This window comes from Erpetoichthys calabaricus, chromosome 2 (assembly GCF_900747795.2).
Source record: "Erpetoichthys calabaricus chromosome 2, fErpCal1.3, whole genome shotgun sequence".
In the NCBI taxonomy this organism is placed as follows: domain Eukaryota; kingdom Metazoa; phylum Chordata; class Cladistia; order Polypteriformes; family Polypteridae; genus Erpetoichthys; species Erpetoichthys calabaricus.
In genome coordinates this window covers 131,579,117-131,598,938 of record NC_041395.2, presented here as the reverse complement: position 1 = coordinate 131,598,938, position 19,822 = coordinate 131,579,117, and the positions used below count along the sequence as shown (strand labels likewise).

Below are 19,822 nucleotides of genomic sequence, written 5' to 3'. Positions count from 1 at the left end.
GAACTCCCTTAAAAGAACTTAAGAAAATATCTCACCTCACCGCACACACATGCACAGGAGGCAGCTAAAGGGCTCGAAGGAAGGTAATTCCATGCCAGACCGGGGGGGGGGTGGGGGTGGGGGTTGGGTTTTGAGGTACGCTGATCCTTTTTCTCTTTCCTCTACAGACCCGTTACGGTAAATTACGCCTGGCCTCCATGACATCCCTTCCAGTCACGAACCAGATGACGTTACTTCTGTTTATGGTCATAATTACTTCACTTCCTCTGCCGCAGTTTAAAAACCCAGCATCTCAACTTCACCAGTGAGTTCTGTTTGGGACTCCAATCTGTACATACTGTACAAAATCAATCATTTTGCAGCCATGATCAATTATATAGAAGGCTGCCCCAAACCTTTTTTGTCTCTCTTGTCTCATCTTTTGACAATCTCTTAACTTCACATAAACCACATGGGCAACTGATTTACTTTTATGCCAAATCAGCCAATAGTGAGCACTACTAAAAGCATTGGGTATGCAAACATAATTCAGAATTCAATTCACAAAAAAACAAAACAACTACTGTTTTAATCATATTATTCTTCATATGAACAATACTAAAAAAGAGGCTAAGAACACGTTAGCTTATATGCATAAGAAAGAAGTTTGGAACACTATCACAGTAATCAAAAATGTAGATAGAACCAAAGTTACTGAACATAGAGTGGTCAGCAGTATATTTAAGGATTAACTGTACTCTAATGAAATATTTTTAAATAAAACTGCAATACCCTACCTGTACAGTCTAACCTGTATATAATCTACTGTAAATTTACTTTCAAAACATTCTGAAATTTTTGGTACTGTTAAAGGTTCATGTCCAGATAGCTATCCAGGAGACAATTTCTAGTTTTCCCCAATGCACATCTGATAGAGCATATTCCATACTAAAAACTAAGATTTTGTCAAAATAGAATAACAGAATTTGACTGAAGAAAAATAAAAGCACTTAATTGTCCATCCATTCATCTTCTTACCTAATATTATCTATTTATCCAAGGTAATTAGTTTTGTCATTCAATAAATTACAGAAGTTAAAGGAAGGTCTAATGAATGAAGCAATGAGATGTGCAAAAAATTAAAATATAAAGGTATTTGTAAAAAGTAGTACAATGAAAATGTATAGACTACAGAGATTTAAAAAAAAAGAATGAACTTATACAGGAATCCCATTGTAACAAAATTCATGGGACCATAAAAATATTTTGTTATAACAGAAATTTTATTATAGCAAATATGGGAAAAATATGTGTACTATTGTGACCAGGTTTTCCCGGCAATTCGCCTTCTTTAAAAGCAGCAGTGCAAGGCCAGCTTTGTTGATGCTTTGCTGCATCTGGTAAACAGTAAACCAATGGCAAATTAATTGGTTGTCCTCTGCAGGATCAGACTTTCAATGTAACATGCTTGTCACACGATATTTAGAACATTTAACCCTGGACTTTGACCTGCTCTTCCTCACTTTTTCCTAGTCTTTTACAGTGGTGATTCCAAGCAGTTGGTGTTCTTCTAACCTGAAGATGGGAGCTAACGCAGGATGATTGCCCGTGTCACGGCTTCTATCTCATGAAGTAACAGCTCCAATTCTGAATAAAATCTTGAGACTTTACCTGCCTTCTCTATACAGTAATAAAGTATTTTCCTTGGAAACCTGGACACACCTTCCTATCTTTCATGCAACTCTCTGATCCAAGATCGACAGTACCTATAAACAGTGGTTCTTAAATGACAAAACATATTTTATTTGAAAATGAGATGTTACATATATCTTTTGTTTTTACAGAAATACAGGTATGAATACAGAATGATAATGAGATGCTAGATGTATCTTTTTTTTCAGTGTAAAGAGACACCGTTTGTCAGTTTTTTTGTACATCACAAAGAAAACTTTGAGAAGCGCTATGAAACTCAAACAGTACTGTATCTGCACATGACACAACTACCCATATGGATGTTCGATGTTGCACTGACTCAGAATTCGGCTATGATTATGGTATTGCACGTACACTCTTGCCAAGCCTTGCCTAGACTGCCTGTGATAAGAAATTTTGCATCAGACTGTCACTTTCTTTTGGTCTAACAACAAAGAGACAGCCTGTTCCAGGGTTCCCAAGACTCGGTGAAAGTGTAGGAGCAGTATTAAGTTTTGTTTTTTTTTTATCTTCTGTGGCCATTTTTGGTCAAAAAAAATTTGTAATACTGAAATTTACATTTGGTTAAAATGAAATCCATTAAACATGACGTTGTTTGAATGTTTGTCTGGGCCAACAAAAAGTATTCATATTCGCTATAATGGGATTTGACCTGTATAACGAAATACGGGACAAAAGAAATGTCCAATTGTAATGTAAAACATACAATAGTAATGATAGAACCAATATGAACAAAAGAAACACACAGAAAACATAAAAAATTTAGATTATGACTGAAAACACATCAAAGCAACCAGAAGCAAAACAAAGAGCTCTAGGATATGAGGATGTATCTTAACAGTATTACTAAATCAAGACCAGAGAGAGAATGCAGTATAAGTTAGAAATCAGAACAAAATGTTTATCATTGCAAGAAATTAAACACAGAAAAGCAATTTTTATAACAGCAAGAAACAAATAGTAGCCAGGCAATGAATGTCCAAGGCATAACATCGGCCAAAGCGGGAAGTGTCCGGCCAAATCGGAAAATGGGCAATGTCGCTGTAAATTGACCGGCCAATGTCCGACCTTTTCCTTGATTTCGAGATTTGGCCGGCCAGTTTGCGAAATGGCATGGGGCAATCGGCCAAAGTCGGAATAAAAAAGGCATGAGCGCCGATTTGAGCCTTGGCGGCTGTTGTTCACAGCTTTGGTCACAGCTCTAGGCCAAAATGTGAAATGGCTGGCCAATTCGGGAACTGGCCGAACTTCGAGTTTTGGCCGTAACATATATATATATATATATATATATATATATATATATATATATATATATATATATATATATATATATATATATATATATATATATATCTTTACGTGCTTGGGGGCTGCTCTTTCTCTGGTTCATGACCTCACGTTCAGGGTTGCCCGACCTGTTGGGTCTGGACTGAGGAGGGGAGGGGGGCGCTTTGTCATACATGTGCGAATGGGAGGCAGCTGAAGGGCTGGGCTAAGGGCAATTCCGAACCAGACCAGGATGTGGCAGAGTGCACTGACTCTTTTTCTCCCTTTTCTGCAGACCATTTACGGGAGATCTCACCTGGCCCACTTGACGTCACTTCCGGGTCTGAGCCTCTGGAGGAAGACCTTGCCGGCTCTGGCCCCTGTGATGTCACGTCCACGCTCGGGCCTATGGCTGAAGACCCTTTAGAGCCCGACCCCTTTGACCTCACTTCCTGTCTCCCCCTTTAAAAGCCTCCACCTTTCACTACTCCCTCAGTTCTGTTTTGGACTTGGTTTTGTGCACATCAGTGCTATTAACATTTTCGCAACTTTGCAGCCAGGATACCAAATATACGGGTGGCTGCAAACTCAGAGTGGAGTTTGTGACACTGGCGTAGCTGACAGAATGGTTGGATCCCGGAGAAGAAGGGGACAGGACCTGCAACAAACCCAGGTGGGAGTGTACCAGGGCCGAGTTTTCAGGCAGGAAGGGTGTCCTGCGATTCGGGAGGACACGGTGCAGGCTCCGCTCCTGGCACACTTGACTGGACAACCTAGGCAGGCCAGGGGGTGTGCAGGAGGGGCTCACAGTCTTGGGCTGTCCCAAAGGGAGGAGGTGAAGGGGGCTTATTATGCTCTCCCGGGGGAGAGTGACCGTCTCCATGTGAAGGCAGAATCCCGAATTCCACCTAGGGGTGCCCCAGACTGGCAGGTGAAGAAAGTAAGTTTGTGGAGACTTGACCCAGAGCGGCCAACCCACAAGCAGACCTGGTCTTTGTGGGCTTCGATAGGGCACTGGTTATGGCCAGGGGTAAACATGCCCTACCAATCAGTGGACCCGGTGGCTTGTTACCTGCTCCTAGAGGCACTACCCCGTGGCTTTGCCCAGCCAGTCTGGTGTAAAGACTTCATTAATATGAAAGGTCTAATGAACCTCACTGAGGTGCAGAGGACAGCCTCACAACCTGGGGGAGCAGAACGGGCCCTTAGTCGGCCTCAGCCGGTGTACGTCCCTAAACCTAGCCACGCCCCCGCTCCCCCCCCCCCCCCACAACCTGGAGCTCGCGCTGGCATCCTAAGGGATGCTAGCACGCAATCCACTTGGAAGCGAGAAGTAATGCAGGTGGAGGGAGGGGAGGGGTCGGTGCGCTCTGACGAACCCCTTGGTGTTCCCACACATAGACGTGGCGATCATAAAGGGGGTTCAAAACCAGGATCTTATTCGACTCCGGCAGCAACATTACCATTGTTGCCCACCGATTTATGGTACCACGACAGTGGTTAACATTTTAGACCAGTATAACCTGTGTCCACGGAGAAATCCGCTGGTACAGGTCCGCCATCTGTATCATCAGTTACGGGGAATCGGTACAGAAATTAACCATGGCAGTCCACCCAAATCCATCACATCCAGTGATACTGGGGCGGGACTGGTCTAAAATTAAAAGTGGTGAGACACATACCACTCCTGGGTTTAACTTAGGCCTAGTTGTAGACGGAGATGAGCCGTCTCAAGCCGCCTCCACGCAATGTAACCAGCTGGTGCAGATAGACGAAGCAGCCTCCCCGAGTGACGTGGCAACTCCTGGACCGTCGCGAGCTGATACGTCATCCTCCAGCGCCAAGACAGAACAGGAGGAAACTATGCCCCTTGAGGTCAGCCCGGACCCTCTCTCCCTCTTACAGTTTCAATTTAGAGAAACTCTGGCCTCTTTTAAAAGGGAACAGTGGAATGACGATTACCTTAAATTTGCTAAAAATGCAGTGGTCCTTGTCAATGGCCAGTGCACTCACCAGTCCATGCCACAGGGTCCTCACTTTGTGTTAGAGAACGACCTTCTGTATCATGTAGCTACTCCCTCAGTTCTGTTTTGGACTCGGTTTTGTGCACATCAGTAGTGTTTACATTTTCGCAACTTTGCAGCCAGGATACCAAATATACGGGTGACTGCCCTAAACCTTGCTATGACTCAGAATGGAGTTTGTGACAATATATATATATATATATATATATATATATATATATATATATATATATATATATATATATATATTGTGGAAGACGGCTGGAGACCCTACCCAGCCGGGATGCCAGGAAAGTCCAAGACAGGGACAATACCTCCCCTGGGCCACGGGAGGGCAGCTCATCCCTGTTGGGGCCCGTGGCCAACAGCAGGGGGTGCCCAGACGATTATGGAATCCCTGGATGGCAGCACTTCTGCTGGAAGATCGTCACAGAGCACCTGGAGCACATCCTGGTACTGCATGAAAGGGGCTGCCTCACTCCAGTAGATGAACTGGAGTCGGGAGGAGGAAGACAGAGCTTGTGGGGAGAGGAGTAAAGGTGGCAGAAGGATTAAAGAAGAAAGGAAGAAAGAAGGGACTGAGTTGGCTGATTAAGGCATTGTGTTGTAGTTATTTGTAATAAACGTACAAATATGCAAACCGTATCACAGACCTTCTTTTCCATAAGACGTATGTGAGCAAGTAAAGAGGCCCAACAATGACAGCCTTGAAGCAGTAGAGTAAAAGAAAAGGCAACAGTCATGAAAAGGGAGATGGTGAGGAAGTAAGGAAACCCAACAATGTCAGCCTTGAAGCGGTGGAGTAAACAAAAAGGCAGGAGTCACCAGCATGAAGACATGAAGCAAGGCCAACAATAACAGGCTTGAATCGGTGGAGTAAATGAAAAGGGAGGAGTCACCAGCAGGAAGACGTGAAGGAAGGCGAACAATAACAGGTTTGAAGCGGTGGAGTAAAAAAGAAGGGAGCACTGAGCACGATGAACAGCTGAGGAAAGTAAGGAAGTGAGTGAGGAGGCACATGACTGCGGGATGTCATTAATGTATATAGGCAGGGAGCCAACTACGTGGTAAGTGTGTGGACAGTGGCCGTGCGGAAAAAGAAAGGGGGACCGGGGGCTGGCCTTGTGCATCTCTGCTGTGAAATAAATCGTCTGTTAACGGAAATAAGGAATGAAACCGTGAAAAGGAGAGGTCAGTTTCGAAAATTCCTTAGAGCTTAATGGTGAGAACCACCAAAAAGAAGACATTATTTTTGAAAGTTCGTTACGGGGCACGGCACAAAATGAAACATACTTAACGTTTATAAGTACAGTGTAAAGGATGAGCATGGGAAATTTGGGCTTCCTACGTATATTGAAAGTCGCAGAAATAGTGAGGAGGGGTTTCCTCAATCTATATATACAGTTTATACATATATATATAAATATATATATATAGCGAGAGAGAGAGAGAGAACGAGCAAAAGAGACAGAGGCAGATAAAGAGAGAGTCCTTAGTACTTGAGGAATACTCATCCTGCTGATACAGATCTTGGGATCTCCAAGAAGAGTCTTTTGTGGACTGTGCTGACTTTTTAATACAAGGTAAATATTAAATTATTTGCGCTATCACTGTTTTTTGTTCTTGTTATGGTTATTTTGTCTCTGTTGTGGCTTTCATTTGGTACAGTAAACAGAACTACCAGTGCATTTACCAGCACTCGGCCTGGGTGCTGGTGAATGGTCCCTGGTGGACACACATTTGGATAGTTTTGAGCCATAGGAATCTTAAATTCAACCTTAGTATGTTTTGTTTGTTTAAGAAAAAGTGTTAAATAAATAACAATGGTAATACCAATATAGAAGAAGAATGTTCTCCTCAGCACCATGTATTTTTTGTGTTTAGTAAATTAGAATTTTTATAATAACTATTTTTCTAACTTGCCAGTAAGGGACGCTTTGGCTTATGAACTAACAAAAATATGTTATTCCAGGGTTCAGGAGAAATAGTGTCCACATGAATAAAATCTAAGCTGTTTCTTGTTTTCCCTTTCTCAGAGTGAATGTTTCAGGGACAAAGTCACAAGGCTGCAGAAAGTACATGTAGTTTATGCAAAGGCGTCTCTCCTGTGCTTAGCTTTGAGAACACAGATAATGCTTAGCTCAACAAACATATTGTTTAACTTTACTGTTTTGATAAGGATGTTCTTTCTGTCGTATTAATCATGAAATGCTGAATTATAAAAACCCCTCCTAATTTTTTCTCGGTGTTCAATTGAGCTTTGCGGCAATAAGTTATACTCTTTTGAATCTCTACTTACTGTGACTCCAAATGAATAAAAAAGAGAATTGAGAAATATTATCTGCCTGCTTTTCAGTGTGCCTTTTTAGTCCACACCAACAATGTTAGTGATTTTATATGACAGGAATTGTGTTGATCTGTAGACTGAGATATATTTTCTAAATATGTGTTGCCCTCTGCTTGGCTAAATCTAGAGAGTGACATTACTGCTAGTACAGTGAGTGCAGCTGTTAATTTGTTGTATTTGAGTTAATTGAAGAAGATGGAGAAAATCTGATGGTCAGCTTGACTGGGTTTTGTTAATTGCTTTATAACAATTAGATTTAAAAATGTAGCAGTTGAATAATTAGTTAAAACATAAGATTTGTGATTTAAAGTCAAAACAGATTATCATTAAGGAGTACTTTGAAACTGCACATAGTTGACAGAGAAATAGGAAAATAACTACTATGCTGCAGTCCATTTGCCATATGTTAAAACAGGGAAGATACACCTCATTTCTGGTTTAAAGATACCAATCTATTCTAAAAAAAGTGATTGATGTCAGAAAGGAGTGTGACATTTCCAATTGGTGGGAAAGCTGACACCTCACCCTACAATGAGGAAAAGGTCATTGACAGCTAATATAAACTTATTTTTACAAGCAGATCTTATGGTCAATTGGGACTTTTATTTACCCAAACACTAACTGGGCTAACTTTACAAACAGCAGAGTTTTTGGAGGTAAGCAATGACTATTTTTTAAATTTCTAGATTTAATATTCTGTAATAATCAAAATAGTTTTCAGGGGATGGGTTTAGTGACAATAAAATACTATACGTTCAGCAGTATTTTAGCAGAGTACATACGAGGGGGGGACCCAAAAATAACCGGAATTTTGTTGTTGTTAGGTTGGTACTTGTAGTACATGGTTGGGCCGCTAGGGCGATCTAGTTACACTCCTCACAAGTCAGTCTGCCAAGTGCCATCAGTCTGGAAGGTTGTGCTTGTGTTCAGTGAATTTTTTTGTAAAAGTAGGTTGCACAACAGTGTGAGAAGGAAACGCCCTGATTTGTGGGAGTTGGGCGATTGGTTCCTTCATCATGACAACGCTCCATCTCACACTGCTCTCAGCATTTGCCAATTTTTGGCAAGAAACGTTATGACAACCCTGAACCACCCACCCTACTCACCGGATTTAGCTCCGTGTGATTTCCTTTTGTTCCCTCAGATGAAAAAAGACTTGAAAGGAAGGCGTTTTGCTGACGTCGAAGAGGTAAAACAAGAAACAACCAGAGCATTAATGTTTCGAACAATGGAACAAACGGTTAGATTAGTGTATTTCCGCCAATGGAGAGTACTTTGAAGGAGACTAATTGTAGTTTGTACAGAAAATTAAATTAAACACGTTTTAAAAATATTTCCGGTTATTTTTGTTATTTTTATTTTATTTTATTATTCTAAAACAAGAACACTTTAAATTTAGTATGGACAAATTTGAGCAGATGTGTCAAAGCCTAAGTAAGATACATTGGAATACACTTTTAAATGTGGAGACAGCTGAGAATATCTGGGGCAGGGATAACACTGTTTAACATATAATGAAGGGCAAGTTTATCAGAAAGGTTAGATGCAGAAACAAATTAAAGACAACTTTGTAGTAGATAATTAAGCAGCTAAAAGTATTTACAAAGGAAAAAAAAACTGTATGCAGTATATAATAGTAATAGGCCATTGCTATCTGTTAGGCATTGGAGACCACAAGAACAAAGGTGAAAAGGGACATTAGAAAGGCTAAAAGGCAGTTGAGGGCCAGCACCAGAACCCTTAGATTAAACAGGCCTAAGGAAATAATTCATTAACACAAAATTCAAGATTTTTAGCATTTAAGACTCACAATTTCAAAACATTGATTTTTGTTTTCTTTCTGGTTTTGAGTCATCTATTTTCTAAATAATGTTAAGACAAAACCACTGTGCATGCTTACTACATTATTATGTATTTGGGGGAGATTAATGTCAGGACAAGGGTTTGTGCATATTTGTGAAGTACTTCATGTATTATTTGCTGAAATAATTGAAACACTTGTCATTTGTTTAAAAAAACACACACTTAAAACAGAGCAGTGCAGTGTGCAGTGACAACCAAGAATCCTGAAGCGAGGCACACACACCAAACGAGATTAAACTCCAGGATTGGGTGTATTTATTTCAGCCACCAATCAGTACTGAACGTGCCTGCAGCCCCAGAAAACATTTGCAAAATAATGGACATGGCCAAAAAAGTATAAGGCTACTACATGTACTTTATATTCTTCTTTTAGGACCTGACTCTTAAAACTGGCATCCAACATGCTCCATCTGGTAGTTGATCTCTGCTTCTCTCTCCTTAACCCCCTGACTCTCTCTTTCTCTCCTTCCTGTCTGTGCAGATTATTTGAACAAAAGTGTCTGATTTTGGAACTGATGCTTAAATAGCTTATCTTATAATACGGCAAATTCGAATTGACATTCTGAAACATTCACACCATTACCATTCACGCAGGAGATTGATGCCAATAATTTTCACTGATAATTGGTTGTAAAGAGGAAAAAAAAAATCACAGATAGTGATTTCTCTTGTGAATACTACCAGTATGGTTACACTAATTCATAAGAGAATACATAAAAGAGTGCTGGATCAACAGTAATAGTAAAGAATTATGAATGATCAAACATTCCAGCTACAGTTGTCATATTGCTGTTTAAAATAGGAAAATGACCTCTATTCTGAACTATCGTGTCACTATCTGAATCGCCTGAATTTATTTTGGGAATGACATCTTGAAGGGGAACACAAGACAAGAGAGAATAGAGTACATTTTAAATTGGGGTGCACAATGTGATTTGTAGGGCAGAGAAAGAAACTTCATGGGGTGGAGGTAAAATGGACACCTTTTAGGATTCCTACTTCAGTAAGTTTAAAACAGGATTGCTTGCCAAGTGGATGTAAAATATCTGGGGAAATTCTGGAGTAGCTATTACTGTTAGCCCCATCATATAACCTGTATGGCCACTCAAAAAAAAAACATTTCTACCTGGAGAGTGATTGTTGATTACAGAAGACTGTAACAAACTGCCCCATGTACACAAAAGTGAAGCACTGGCCTCCATAAAGGCAGGTAACTGTTACACTTAAAATAGGAAATTGGCCAGGTCACATATGGCAAGTGGACTGCATTGGACCACTAGCCAAAAGAAAACAGGGGATAAGATGTCTTGACTGCCGTGGGTCCTTATTCTGGACTGTGGTGAGTATATGCATCAAGGAAAGCTGACTCAAAGGTCACATTTAATAAAGTGACTGAAGAAACACTGAAATCAAGTTTTTAGATTCACTGAAGTGATCAAGGGACCATTTTCAGTCGGAGACTTGCGAGAATGAGTCAAGGGAAGTGGAGTTAAATGGCTCTTATGCATCTCTTATCACCCATTGACTAAAAGAATTAATGGACTTTAAAGGAGAAAATTAAGATGCTCACTGGGCATAACACACAGGATATGATAAGTTTGAAGCCAGCCTTATTTAATCTGAGCAATCATCCACTAGCTGGACATTAAAATGTATATTCAGTTCCTACACCATTTCCAGATAGAGATTGGATAGACTCCCCACATACGCACAGCATTTTGGAGCTTAGTGTCTTCTTGCATTTATCTACACAGCACATCAAATCGCAGCAACTAACCTATAGAAAGAATAAGAACGGTCTTCTGGCAATAACACTGTCATATTTATTATTTAACCATGATACAAATGATCAGTCTTATGAAGGTGATGGAATTTCGACTTCACACACATCACTCACTTTTTAAAGCTGTATAAGATTCAGGGCTGACCGTCCTTTTGTTCCTTACATGACTGCTTTTACAACCCTACACAATGATTGTGTGTTTTCTACTAACTTGATTGTTGTCTGTGAAGAGAAAATACATTACTGTGTTATTGTAAAAATGATATTGCTGAAGAAAATGTTCCAGTATTGAACCCAGTAATGAAAAAAATATCTGCAGTGTCTAATTCTGCATTTCAAAAATTGCTTTTAGTTTTTTTTTTTTTTTTTAATTATTTTTAAGCCAAGTGAGAAGTTAGAATCTTTTGTTCTTATCAAAAATATCACCAGTGACAATATTCTATATTTTTGGAATTACTGGGTATTATCTATACTAATAAAAGGCAAAGCCCTCACTGACTGACTGTCTCACTCACTCACTCACTCACTCACTCACTCACTCACTCACTCACTCACTCACTCACTCACTCACTCACTCACTCACTCACTCACTCACTCACTCACTCACTCATCACTAATTCTCCAGCTTCCCGTGTAGGTGGAAGGCTGAAATTTGGCAGGCTCATTCCTTACAGCTTACTTACAAAAGTTAGGCAGGTTTCATTTCGAAATTCAAAGCATAACGGTCATAACTGGAACCTCATTTTTGTCCATATACAGTAATGGACGGCAGCTCGCTGGCCGTGGGAGGCGGGGTTGCGGGGGTTGCGTATCGTGTCATCACGCCTCACACGTAATCACGTGAACTGACTGTGAAGGAGAAAGGACGGCCTTATATGGCGTTCGTTTATAAAACAGCAGACAGGCTGTGTAAAGGCAGCTTCACAAAAAACAGATCCTTAACAAATTGTTATTGGTATATTTTCCCTCAGTTTAAAAAGGTTTTGTTTTCTTCTTAATAAAAATTTAAAAGCAGAACTTCGCCGCTGCAAAGCGCGCCTGAATTTTTTGAAAAGAAACTAAACTTGCAGCGCCGCTCTTCAATGACGCGCCGCTATTCAATGACACTTGCCTAACGCCTGACCTTATTGAAAAGAAACTAAACTTGCAGCGCCACTCTAACGCCTGACTTTATTGAAAAGAAACTAAACTTGCAGCGCCGCTATTCAATCATGTGCCGCTATTCAATGACACTTGCCTAACGCCTGACTTTATTGAAAAGAAACTAAACTTGCAGTGCCGCTATTCAATGACGCGCCGCTATTCAATTACAGTTGCCTTATGCCTGATGAGCCAAGAATTAGGGCGAAACACGTGTCGCGTACTCTTTGCATTATTTGAGAGTAAACTATTTTCAACCATTCTATGATCTGCTTCTCACAACTGAAGGCACCGTGGCTGATGTTAGCTGACTTGCTGGCCAACCATAAGCGTTACCTGGTAGGTAACCACCCATACAATCAGATTGTGATTCACACTACGAATGCCGTGAATGTAATTACCCCAATCTACATGCTAGAGAAAACCTCAATGAAGAAGAAACAGCGTGTAAGCATACATATAAACACATGTGCAATTAAACGTGTGCATTTACGGGGTGATTTCTCAGGCTTAAAAGCTCGCCTTTTATTAAAAAGGTAAATGCAAACTGTTTTCATTCTGAAGGGCACAAACCACGTTGGATTTCAGCCGTTAAACGCGCAAAAATGTCGGTACACCAGATAAATAAGCGCAACATATTATCAGTTCTATTGTATGCTTACAATACATATACAAATGTGTTAATCATTAACTAATAGTATGGGATGGTGTTTTTCGACTCGCGCCTTGATTTAAACAATTCCATGTCTTGGTGGGTTTGCATAGTTTATTGTCAATATCTTTACACCTGTTTTTAAGACTTAAGTTAGGGCTTTGCTACAGGATACACCCTCCACAAGTTAAGGAAGTAAAAATAAAGGTATATATTTCTGTTTTATTTAAACCTTTTAAGTTTGTATGCATAGCCCCATTTGGCTGTTTTAGTTTTTTTTTTCTTTCTTCAGTAATATTTAATCTCCTTAAAGAAAAACAACATATGCATTTTACTTTTTTTGTATCTCTTTAGTAATATTTTAGTGTAAAAGGATAACCAGTATTTAAACCTTTAATGTTACTTTATAAAGTTATTTTACACAATGTTGAAAAATTAATAAGAAAGATACATATTTTGGCAGCTGCTGCTTTAATTTTCAATGAAATGAAAAAAGCTCTCCAAGAGAAAACCTCAATGAAGAAGAAACAGTTTTCACTATCTAAAAAGGAGAAACCCTCATTTATAAAGGTTTGCTGCAGATGACTTAACTGAAAATAAAATGAATAGTTCCTATGTGTATAATACACATTTATCTATTTGACTTATGCCTTTATTCCAGCAACTTGCAACATCTGAGGTACAATTTGTTACATTACTTTTGTTTTTTTGCAGCACAGGCAGGTGAAGTGACTTCCTCAGGGTCACACAGTGGTGTCAGTACCAGGATTTGAACTGACACGCTCCGGGTTTGCTGAAATATTACTGAAGAAAGAAAAAAAACGAAAACGGGCAAATGGGGCTATGCATACAAATGTCCATCCATCCATTATCCAACCTGCTATATCCTAAATACAGGAGCCAATCCCTGCCAACACAGGGCACAAGACAGGCAACAAACCCCGGGCAAGGTACAAGCCCACCGCAGGGTGCACACACCCACACACACCCACACACCAGGGACAATTTAGAATCGCAAATGCACCTAACCTGCATGTCTTTGGACTGTGGGAGGAAACCGGAGTACCCAGAGGAAACCCAGACAGACACGGGGAGAACATTCAAACTCCACACAGAAAAGCGAACCCAGGTCTCCTATCTGGCACCTTTCACTGCACCACCATACCGTCCGCATACAAACTTAAAAGGTTTAAATAAAACAGAAATATATACCTTTATTATTACTTCCTTAACTTGTGGAGGGTGTATCCTGTAGCAAAGCCCTAACTTTTTTCATGAAAGCCCCTTTCAGTCAATAAGCCTTAAAAACAGGTGTAAAGCTAAACTTGCAGTGCCGCTATTCAATTACACTTGCCTAACGCCTCTCCTAAGGGGAGATACTGTGGGATCTGGGCATCAGTCGAAGCACCAATAACAAGCCCGATTAGAAAGCGAGAAGCTGTGATTTGTCGTCTCCCTCCCATGTAACAATCACAGCCCGTGTTACAACGCACTATGTATGTATGTATATATGTATATATATGTATATGTAGATATGTGTATATGTAAATCTATACTAATAAAAGGCAAAGCCCTCACTGACTGACTCACTCATCACTAATTCTCCAACTTCCCGTGTAGGTAGAAGGCTGAAATTTGGCAGGCTCATTCCTTACAGCTTACTTACAAAAGTTAGGCAGGTTTCATTTCGAAATTCTACGCGTAATGGTCATAACTGGAACCTGTTTTTTGTCCATATACTCTAATGGAGGAGGCGGAGTCACGTATTGCGTCATCACATATTATTTCTCCTACGTAATCACGTGAACTGAAAACGAGGAAGAGATTTACAGCACGAGTCAAACGTGGGAACAAAGGTAAATGACCTTAATTGTTGAGTGTTTTTTAATACTGTGTAATTGTTGAGTGTCTTTTAATACTGTGTAAGCATACATATTAACACATGTGCAATTAAACGTGTGCATTTACGGGGTGATTTCTCAGGCTTAAAAATTCGCCTTTTATTAAAAAGGTAAATGCAAACTGTTTTCATTCTGAAGGGCACAAACCACGTTGGATTTCAGCCGTTAAACGCGCAAAAATGTCGGTACACCAGATAAATAAGCGCAACATATTATCAGTTGTATTGCATGCTTACAATACATATAGAAATGTGTTAATCGTTAACTAATAGTATGGGATGGTGTTTTTCGACTCGCGCCTTGATTTAAACGATTCCATGTCTTGGTGGGTTTGCGTAGCTTATTGTCAATATCTTTACACCTGTTTTTAAGACTTATTGACTGAAATGGGCTTTTACAAAAAAAGTTAGGGCTTTGCTACAGCATACACCCTCCACAAGTTAAGGAAGTAAAAATAAAGGTATATATTTCTGTTTTATTTAAACCTTTTAAGTTTGTATGTGGGCGGTATGGTGGCGCAGTGAAAGGTGCCAGTTTGGAGACCCAGGTTCGCTTCCCTGCGTGGAGTTTGAATGTTCTCCCCGTGTCTGTCTGGGTGTAAAGCTAAACTTGCAGCACCGCTATTCAATTACACTTGCCTAACTCCTCTCCTAAGGGGAGATACTGTGGGATCTGGGCATCAGTCAAAGCACCAATCACAGGCCCGATTAGAAAGCGGGAAGCTGTGATTTGTCATCTCCCTCCCATGTAACAATCACAGCCCGTGTTACAACGCACTATGTATGTATGTATATATGTATATATATGTATATGTAGATATGTGTATATGTAGATATGTATATATATGTATATTATATATATGTTTACATAACCTCTTTAACACACTACTTCTCCGCTGCGAAGCGCGGGTATTTTGCTAGTATATATATATATTGTCACGCACGAGCGCATGGGGAGCAGCTTAAGGACCCGACGCACACCGTGACAAGTTGTGCCAGGGGACAAAGGCAGCGTACTAACCTCTCTCTCTCTTTCCCCGTAGAAAAGACGAAGCACCACTTCCATAGCCCTGCCTGGACAGCCCAAAGAGCAACACATTTTGAATTTTGACAAAATCATTTTGGTTCCTTTCTTTCCTCTGGTCCCCAAAGATGACGTACAACACCCATACACCACCACGCCTTCCCAGCATTCCTCACTTCTAATTTCCGGTCCGCCTCGTTAAATTGTTCGTCCAACCATCTTTTTTTGTCTTATGATTTTGGAAATATTATTGGACCCAAGTTTTTTGTTACAGTATATGGGGCTAAAAACCCCAAACTTTGATCATTGTCTGTCTTCTATCACAATATATATATATAGCATTTTTAATGTAGGTAGATCATTTCAACCTGGTCATTTGGAAAGGGTTTTGTGCTTTACTGTTAATGCTTTTCAGTCTGACTGGTTGGAGTTTTCATGCAATGCACTGTATATTTTCTCTCTGTGTATGTCATTATTTAAGTGCCAATATGGTTTTAAACTGCCTGTATTACAGTGTAGTGAATCGCCTTCCTCCAGTTCTGTTAAGGAGGCAACATTTACAAGTGAGTGCTTCTTGAAAGGATTATGCTGCTTAATTCATTATTAATACACTTGCTATAATATAATAATAATAATAATAATAATTCATTACATTTATATAGCGCTTTTCTCAGTACTCAAAGCGCTATCCATATTAACACAATTATCATCCTGTAGTCACTGCCAAGACTCCTGAAGTAATGTACACATTAGTGCTATTAAACTCAAGCTTAATTTAGCCATCAACCAGCACTGTGTCTACTCTCTCAAATGAGCAGTGAGAGGCAGTTTGAGTGTCTGAAGAGCCTTTTGATTCTTTGATGAATCCAAGGCACAAATTGGATTTTTATTTGCTTTATTTTTATTTTGAGAAATACTCAAATCATTTTATACTTAATTTAAAAGATTACATTTAGCCAAATAAGTAGTGAACACTGTTACTAAAATTATTTGCAGTGAAAAATTGTGTTTTAGTAATTACTGGTTATTATTTATCACTAAAAAGGCTTACTTATTTAAAGTTATATTTAAGAAGATCAAGCAGTAGTAACATAAATGTTATTTAATAATGTCTTGCAAACTGTTTTTGAAATGGCCTGTTAATATTGTATCATGCTTTAAAAAACACATACAGTGTAATAATACTTGGAGCCATTATGCTTTGTTAATTAAATGGCATTTCAGAATAAGGGACCTTTGTCAAGGCTGCAGCAAAAGTACAAGAAGGTAAATATCATGGCCTAGAGGGCCGTCTGATATTACATTAGGGGACCTTGGAGAAATAAAAAGGTGAGAACCTCTAATAGAGAGGGTCATGGGCAGGGAGAGTCCATTCCAACATCATTAAATCTGGAAGCAACTTTGACTGTGATGTCCATCGGTTGTAGGGCACATTCACAAACAAAGCCAAATTCAACCTTAAATTATTCAGAGACAGTTCAGAGTTGCTAATAAACCTTACGTGTGAGAAATGTGAATAAGAACATTATCAAAAAAAAACCACAAAAAAACCCAAAACATGCAGACAAGGGCTATTCTACATACTGAACCTAAGTCTCTAGGTTGGCAAATGCAGCAGAACTAATCACTTATCACTTCAGCAAGATACACAGCCGGCCTGAGGCATAAGTGAACTAAACGACTGCCTAGGGCCCCCGAGGCCACCAGAGGGCCCCAAAGAGCACTTGAAATGTCGCAAATGAGAACTTTTTTTAAAAAATTATTATTATCATTGGAATCACAAGATTCTAACTTGCAAAACATGAAATGAAGCAGCAGCAAATTTCAAGAAACACAGTTTATTCATAAATTGTTACAAAACACAAACTGGTGTTGTAGCAGTGTTTGTATTTATTAGATGCTTTCTACAGTTTAACTGGTCTGGTTGTCTGATATGGCAGACCTTTCTGTTGTCTATACTTTGTCACCAGCCTGAAAAAACTGAATACTTATTTTACCATTCTCATGGCAATATCATTCCAAGTCCAAATAAGAACAACGTCCTTCGTTTTCTTCTTTGAGATGCAAAAAATATTCCAATGCGTCATGTCACCTTTCCTCGCAATTCTTCCGAGTCGTTTTCAACAAATTGTCAGTCTTGCCAAAAAACAACTTCAATCAGCAATCTAACTACAACATACTGTAGGTAGGCTATTTCACGGGTCTCCTGCTTTTCCAGGATTATAGGGCACCCATCATGTTATTAAAACAGATGAACGCTATTCCCCTATTTGTGTATGATGCAATTTACCCAGAATATACAGGAACATTGCTGCATTTTAAATTTAAAATATATTTAATTCTGCATGGTGTTGGACATAAAATGTGATGTGTAAATTTTGACATGTTGTATTCTGGCATGGATCCATGGATTTAACGTATGAGATTTAATCAAAATCTCATTCATTATATTATGTGTTACGGCCCTGCAGTGAAGCAGTGTGGCCACATGACAAAGAAATCGTATAAATGAGAGACAGAACTTTATAATCTTAAAGGAACCTGTTATTTTGTGATATATTATGTCTACAGTAATCTCATAATCACACACACATGTTCAGCTGGTTTGAGCTGTTGTCATGAATCGTGTGCATGAACGCACATTGTAAAGGACATTATATTGGATGTGATCAGTCAGATTAACATTAGGTTTCAATCCTGTCTGTTTCAAAAAGACTGCAAAAAAAGTTATGTTACAGAAAAGGACATATCCTATTGGAGCAGAGAAAAGAAAGAAGAAGAAAATAGAAGATGAGAAAAAACAGCAAGATAAATGTAAGTTACATGACGAATTCCAGCATTTCACCATAATCACTTTCTAAATAGCATTATTCATTTCAATCAAGGTACAAAAGATGTGTCTAATAGTCTAATTTAAAAATAAATAAAAAAAAACAAATAAGCTAGAAGTGCAAGATTTATTTCCTTTATTCAGACATACACTGGACAAGTATAGAAATTAAGTTTTTTTCTTAAAGTGACTTTGAGGGCATTTTTCTCATTAGATGCTTTCGAGTGTTTTTTTTCAGGCTTTAATAATATGACATAACATTTAGGAAAAAATATGCAAAAGAGTAATCCAAAACTAGAAGCCAGTATTGCAAATATTTCAACTGCTACTGTGTATTTGCCAGGAGAACTGATATAAGCCGGAATGAAAGTGATCCAGACTGAGCAGAATATCAGCATGCTGAAAGTGATAAGCTGAGCTTCATTGAAGTTGTCTGGAAGTTTACGAGCAAGGAAGGCAAGGATGAAGCACACAGCAGAAAGAAATCCAATGTATCCAAGCACAGCACAAAATGCAACTATGGACCCTACCTCACATTCTAAGATAATTTTATCTTTGTATGACGTAAAATTTTTATGAGGAAACGGGGGTGATAAAAATAACCAAAATGTGCAAATTATAACTTGAGTTAATGTGAATGAAGCAACACTCATTCTCTGCTGACAGGGGCCAAACCATTTCATGACATTACTGCCTGGTAGTGTGGCTCTGAAAGCCATTAACACCACAACTGTTTTTGCCAGAATACAAGAGATGCAAAGCGCAAAGGTGATCCCAAAAATTGTGTGTCTTAGCATACATGACCATTCTGATGGCTGACCAATAAAAGTAAGTGAACAAAGGAAACACAGGATTAAGGAGAACAGCAGAAGAAAGCTGAGTTCTGAATTGTTGGCTCTCACAACTGGAGTATCAATGTAAAGGATGAAGATGACTGCAACACTAATGGTCATTAAAGCTCCTAATAAAGCAAACAGGACAAGTAATGAGCCCATGATCTCTTCAAAGGACAGGAATTCAGTATCCTTAAGGATGCATTGATTTTTCTCTTGATTGGACCTGTAGCTTATAGGGCAGCTCATACATTGAAGTGAATCTGTAATACAAGAGAAAAGTTGCAGTTTATCCATCCATCCTGTCATAGGGTATTTACAGAAGTTAACCAAAATGATTTTGTCAAAATTCAAAATGTATTGTGATTTTTATGCCATTCGTTAAGAAATATGTGAAATTAATTAGCAAAATGTAGAAAAAATATTTATTGATTTAAGGAATATAACCTCATTGGTAAGGTGTATCAC

The 19,822-nt window shown here is 39.2% G+C and overlaps 1 protein-coding gene across 1 annotated transcript in view; it reads right to left on the bottom strand.

Annotated features, from left to right (window-relative positions):
• The window catches only part of LOC114669582 (extracellular calcium-sensing receptor-like), a 203,545-nt gene that overhangs the window by 101,394 nt on the left and 82,329 nt on the right, over nucleotides 1-19,822 (bottom strand). Inside the window, exon 6 of the mRNA XM_051922538.1 lies at nucleotides 19,581-19,617. Within this exon, the coding sequence (XP_051778498.1) occupies nucleotides 19,581-19,617 (37 nt within the window). The remainder of the gene's footprint in view (nucleotides 1-19,580; nucleotides 19,618-19,822) is intronic.